At 49.1% G+C, this 6,607-nt stretch overlaps 1 protein-coding gene across 1 annotated transcript; it reads right to left on the reverse strand.

The window, feature by feature from the left end:
• Window positions 1-92: 92 nt before the first annotated feature.
• Window positions 93-4,150, reverse strand: PET117 (PET117 cytochrome c oxidase chaperone). Its single transcript, XM_088844038.1, has 2 exons — window positions 3,955-4,150; window positions 93-243 (listed from the first exon to the last, which is right to left on the reverse strand). The coding sequence occupies exons 1-2, from the start codon at window positions 4,048-4,050 to the stop codon at window positions 94-96; spliced, it is 246 nt and encodes an 81-aa protein (XP_088700164.1). The 5' UTR covers window positions 4,051-4,150; the 3' UTR covers window position 93.
• Between the last annotated feature and the right edge of the window lie 2,457 nt (window positions 4,151-6,607).

Raw genomic sequence — 6,607 nt, forward strand, 5'->3', positions numbered from 1 at the left:
GACAGTAAGCAAAAAAGATTTCACTAAGCTGTTCTCTACCAACACACACATTGAATGATGTCTCTTTCATCAATACTTCACACACACTTCAAGTCACGTTTCTTGAGATCCCTTTGCCAACACCATTTTCTCTCTTTCTGCTTCAAGTTGCTCAGTCAGAAGAATCTGTTCTCCCAAAAGACGAATATTTTCTTTTTTCCGATTTTGCCTTTCAATGTCTCTGATCACTCCATCACGAAGCCTCTAAAAATGTAAGAAACAGATTTCAGTAAAACTGGAACAGGTAATTCCCATCCTTGCATCATTCAAATCTGAAAAACAGCTTAGATACACTTAAAACTTTTAGATTCCAACTACCCAATTACTATTTTAATTTACTGTATAAACGTAATAAAGAAACCATAAAATTAACTTGGTAGACTGCCACAGTATTAATACAGACTACTGTCTTTTAGGAAATTCCACATCATTTAATATAAATACTGTAAATAACAATTAAAAATTAAAAACTGGGGCTTCCCTGGTGGTCTAGTGCCAATGCAGGGGACAAGGATTTGATCCCTGCTTCTGCTGGGAAGATTCCCCATGCTTCAGGGCAACACTAAGCCTGTGTACCACTATTCAGTGGATGAGCCTCAACACCCTAGAGTCTGGACTCCACCAAAGTGAAAAACCCAAGCACTGCAGCCTGCAAAGAAGAGTAGCCTCCACGCCCCAAAATCAGAGAAAGCCCGCACACAGCAACAATGACCCAGCACCGCCAAAAATAAATCTCTTTTTAAAAAAAGAAAGAAAAAAAAAAGAAAGAAAAACTGCCACTGTGCTGAATTTTAGAAGTTTAGTTGATATATGATACTTTAAAAATGTGAGAGCAATGGGAAAAAAAACAAAAAAGTGAAGAACAACAAACAAAAAAGAAACAGAAGAAAAAAAAGAGAGCTAAATAAAAATTTGAGGAGGGAATTCCCTGGTGGTCCAGTGGTTAAGAATCTGCTTCCACTAGTTGAGGAACAAAGACCTCGCAGGCCACCTATGTCCCCTGACCCCCAAAAAAACCTTGATGAGAGTTAAAGTAACTGTGAACTACATTCCTGTTAGCAATTGTCCTAGCTGAATAAGAAATATAGAAAAAAGTACTAAAATTTGAACAAAGTGTAAGGATGCGAGAAAGTAAAGAACCTGGCTTGTTCTATTACGTAAAGAGAATAAATAAAAATTACACAGAATTACCATCAATTACCTAATGGGCAGAGAAGGGGAAAAAAAAGAAAACTATCAGCAGAGGAAAAACAAAGGCCCAGCAATAGCAGTTACTTTCACAAACACTAATGACAGAAGATTCCAGAATATGAATGTGGCATCTAAGATGACTTTCTAAAGCATCAATCCAGTCATTACTAATAACAAACATTTTATAGTTTACAGGTCATTAAATACTCTCATAACAGTGGTCTGTGAGGCAGAATAATGGGGGCAGGGCATAGGACCTGGGTATGTTTTTCTGTTTTTGTTTTTAAAATTTTAAACCAGACCTCCCTCTTTCAAATAAACTACAAGATAAGTATCTCCATTTGCAAGGCCAGCTTGCAATTCATCAAAAAGCACCAAGTTACATATCTGTTTGTCTTTGGTTTTTAAATTTACTATTATGTCTACTGTAACAACTCACCAAGTACCTCAGTGCTGGCCCTCCTCCAGGCCTGGAAATTCAGTCCCCATTATCAGGAAGCTAGGAAAATTAAGAGTCTTGGGACTGATAACACAACTGAAACCCATCTGTCTTGAACCCTGCGCCCCTGGCCAGATCTCCAGACAGAATCGGAAGCTCTCATTCTACTTACTCTTCCCTCTCCAGCTCCTGTCCTGAGTTCCTCCTGTCAGGACACATTTACACACCCCACCCAACCCTTGAAGCCCACACCTTCCACACCTGCTCTGAGGTCCTCCCTTCCTTTCTTAGACTTTCGCACATGGCTTGGGTTCTTGTTCTCTATCCATCATTTGCTAGTTTCCCCCCAAGTTTCAAGATCTGTGCCAACAGCCTGGTACACCCTTCCTGGGACTTCCGGTTGACAACTGTGCTGACCACCCAGACCTCTTCATTACCATAACTCTTATACCTGGAACCCAGCCCCTGGTGCAGTTCTTACTCCTTGGGTAGTACTGCCAGTATTGCTGGTTTCCTGTGAGGATGAGTGCTCCGTACAGTGCCTGGTATGTGGTAGACAGTCAGGAAACAACGGGGGACCACACTAACCACTGGTTTATTTCTTGCTTCCCTGAACCTTCCAACACACCCAACTGACCTGGGTCACCTGACCTCCTTTTTCCCAGGAAGTAAGCCGCATGAATGACTGGATGTATAACAAACACAAGTTATTCTGGTCAACCTTCACCTCTAACTTTCAAATATCTAAACTTTCCACTTTTCGCATTCTAACAGTGGTTCTCAACTCTGGCTGCAAGTTAGAACCCCTGGGTCGCTTTTAAAACATACTTGTGCTGGAGAAGACTCTTGAGAGTCCCTTGGACTGCAAGGAGATACAACCAGTCCATTCTAAAGGAGATCAATCCTGGGTGTTCATTGGAAGGACTGATGCTGAAGCTGAAACTCCAATACTTTGTCCACCTCATGCGACGAGTTGACTCACACTGGAAGAGTCTGATGCTGGGAGGGATTGGGGGTGGAAGGAGACGGGGACGACGGAGAATGAGATGGCTGGATGGCATCACCAACTCGATGGACATGAGTTTGAGTAAACTCTGGGAGTTGGTGATGGACAGGGAGGCCTGGCGTGCTGTGATTCATGGGGTCGCAAAGAGTTGGACACGACTGAGGGACTGAACTGAAGCAGTATCCACACCCGCAAGAGATTCTGATTTGACAGGTCTGGAGCAGAACCCAGGTGGTTTCACAGTATTTAAAAAAAAACTTACCAGGAACATTAGCACCTGCAGTTGAAGGTCAGAACCAAGTCTGAGCCCAGCCTTACTCTACACTCAGAAAAATCCCTGCTCCCTGGCCTCAGAATTACATCCGATACAGCATCCTCAACCCCCTTGTCAAATTTCCTCCCATCACCATCTTTTCCTTCTTAGAGAAGGAAGCCTCCTACCTCTGTTCGGAAAGCTACCCCCTTAGCTGTGTTAGTTGCTCAGTGGTGCCAGACTCTCTGCGACCCTATAGACTGCAGCCCCCCAGGCTCCTCGGTCTATGGAAATTCTCCAGGCCAGAGTACCGGAGCGGGTTGCATGTCCTCCTCCAGGGTATCTTCCCCACCCAGGGATGGAACCTAGGTCTCCCGCATTGCAGGCACATTCTTTACCCTCTGAGCCACCAGGGAAGTCCCTTAGAACCCTACTTTAAGCCCAAATCTCTCATCTCCTCCGTGTGCTGTCATCGTTAATCATTCCATTCCCTCCGCTAAATCCCTGTACCACCGTCGGCTTCGTCTCCTGACTTCCAGAGCGTGGAACAGGACAAAAGTCTCGCCGGCAACATCTACGCACCAACAGCACACGCACCGACTCCCCCCACCGCTGCCTGCGCCCACCCCGGGCCACCAGGGCTCCGCCGCCCCCCGCCCCGCCCCGCGCTCGACCCTCAGGCCCACGACCGGCTGCGCTTCCTCTTTTTTCTTTCCTACGAGCTCGGGGCAAAGGCTTGCGCCCGGGGGTCACGCTGACCGACTGGGAAATGGAAGACGCGGGAACTGAGAGACACAGCGCGGACGGTCAGTCTCCCGCTCTCCGACCCCGGCGGGCCCGGGGGCCGGGGTCGGGAGGCGTCTCGGAGCCCAGTGTACCCAGGAACTACCCCCTCACCCCCAGGACCGTTCCTCCCAAGGGGAAGCGGGGGTCCCCCGGCCCCGGAGGAGGGAGGAAAGGTGAGGAAAAGAGGCGCCACGAGGAGCCAGGCCCCAGGCCCGAACCGCTCGGGTCCGGGAAACCGACCTGCCGGTCCTGCCGCTGTTTCAGATGCACGCCCGCCACGGTGGCCGTAGTCAGCAGCACCGAGAGGCCCAACACCACCTTGGAGTGCCTTGACATCCCCCCTCGCCTGCCTGCCTGCCGGCCGCAGGCCCCGCTCGCTGCGCCCGAGGCCCGGGGCCGCCGCCGCCGCCGCCGAGTGCGCGTCGCCGCCCGGGGCGGGGACAGGCACGATGCCTCGAGTGCGGAGCCCGGCCGCCGCTAGGCGCGGGGAGTCGAGCGCCGAGCGCCGTCCTTACTCCGCCGGAGAGCGTGACTTCTGGCGGGGCCTGGGGGGGACCCGAGAGACCAGATCATCTCCCTGCCCTGCGGGCTGGATAAGGGATCACTTCCGAGAGCCCCCGCCCAGAGCTTGCCCCAGCATCACCACCCGGGGACGGGGTTTGGAGGCCTGAGCCCCCTCCTTTCTTAGGCCGTCCTCTGCGGCGGGAGTGTCGAGAGGCAGGATTCCGGGCTTGAGTACCTTGCGGACCCTCCGCTGCGCGCGTCCCGTCGGAGCGGGGGGCGCTGCCACGCCACCATCCCAAAACACGGCGCTCGTTGCCCCTTGGCGGGGGAGGGCACCAGGAGAGGGAGTTTTTCTGGTGAGACGTGGCAGTCGCCCACTTGCTTCAACCTTGACGCGGTGGGAGGGCGAGGCAGGGTCTGGTTTTTCTTGGCGTCGTCGTCGGGAAACCTTCTGGCTGCAGAGCCAGCTCTCCAGGCAGCGGTACCTCTCCTACTGGTACGAAAGGCGCTGTCACCTTGTCGCCAGGTAACCCTTGGGACATCCCGTCTACACCGGTTTCCGCGTTCAGGTGCCCGCGTTACTCAGTTCATTCGCTCAGGTGTGTCTGACTCTTTGTGCCCCCATGGACTGCAGCACGCTAGGCTTACCTGTCCATCACCAACTCCCGGAGTTTACTCAAACTCATGTTTATTGAGTCGGTGATGCCATCCAACCATCTCATCCCCTTTCGTCTCCTTCTCCTCCCGCCTTCAATCTTTCCCAGCATCAGGGTCTTTTCAAATGAGTCAGTTCTTTGCATCAGGTGGCCAGGATATTGGAGTTTCAGCTTTATCATCAGTCCTTCCCTAGTGGCTCAGACGGGAAAGTCTGTCTGCAATGCAGGAGACCTGGGTTCGATCCCTGAGTTGGGAAGATCCCCTGGAGAAGGAAGGCAGCCCACTCCAGTATTCTTGCCTGGAAAATCCCATGGGCTGCGGAGCCTGGTAGGCTACCGTCCATGGGATCACGGAGTCGGACACGACTGAACGATTTCACTTTCACTTTTCCAGTGAATATTCAAGGTCTGGTTTTTCTTGTTGTCGCTAGGTAACCCTTGAGACATCTCGTCTACACCGGTTTCCGCGTTCAGTTGCCCGCGTTACTAGGGTCAGAAATGATGGAGCGAAGTGGAAAACTGAGAAGCCCACCAAAGAAGATACTATGCCCAGCTCACGCAAACGATGGGCTTTCCAAGGAAGAGAGGTATTATGATCAAGAAATGGTTGGATGGCATCACCGACCCAGCGGACATGAGTTTGAGCAAACTTCAGGAGATAGTGAAGGACAGGGAAGTCTGGCATGCTACCGTCTATGGAATCGCAAACGATATTTTTTCGCCCTGGAATTCCCAAAGGACAGATTTCCTCCTGTGCAAACAGCTGCGGACACTGTTGATTTGGGCTGAGTCTCACCCTGAGGTTTCTTCCGCCTTGATCTCTGTAGGGCTTTGCTATTCCAGGGCATGTTGTGCAGAGTGTCAGTTGCTTCAAGTGAATGCTCCTCTCCATAAATGTAATAAAAATAACTTTTAAAGTGCAAATACCCTTTCCAAATATTTCGTCTGCAGCATTTTTCTTTGCAGAGGAGGAAGTACCATTGAGTTGGAGAATAGGGTCCCTGTGCTGACCTTGGAGTTAGAAGCAATTTAATTCAGAGCATATTGGCTATTTCTCTAAAGAAAAATAAAAAAGTTATATAAGACTACTTTTTACTTGCAGTAGACTCCAGATATTTTCTCCCTCTTAGTCAGTGAGCCTTCAGTAAAGCTGCATGTCTTTAGAATGTATGTCAGAGTGAGATGGTCTTTCATTCTACCATGACTGATTTTTCAAGTTGTCTTTTTGAAATGGATTGTTATTCTGCTTTTCAAAAGTCCCTCATGGGGTTTCACTGGCTGTTCAGGATTTAGGATCCTGTGCTTTCACTTCCATGTCCCAATTCCTTAAGATCCCTCAAGCCTTAAGGTGTGGCCTCCCCCTCACAAAATATACCTTATGAGTTAACAGTGTCAAATTCAGAAATGGATTATCTGTTTGTTTATATATTTATTTATCTGCAACTAAGACCCAACATAGCCAAATAAATAAAATATTAAAAAATCATCCCCATTTAAAAAGGGGATATATTTTAAGGTATGCTAATTATGAAAGGAAAGTTATGACCAACCTAGACAGCATATTAAAAAGCAGAGACATTACTTTGTCAACAAAGGTCCGTCTAGTCAAGGCTATGGTCTTTCCAGTGGTCATGTATGGATGTGAGAGTTGGACTATAAAGAAACCTGAGCGCCGAAGAATTGATGCTTTTGAACTGGGGTGTTGGAGAAGACCTTTGAGAGTCCCTTGGACT

Source organism: Moschus berezovskii, chromosome 15 (assembly GCF_049115385.1).
Source record: "Moschus berezovskii isolate FMDL1 chromosome 15, NW_MosBer_1.0, whole genome shotgun sequence".
NCBI classification, from domain to species: Eukaryota; Metazoa; Chordata; class Mammalia; order Artiodactyla; family Moschidae; genus Moschus; species Moschus berezovskii.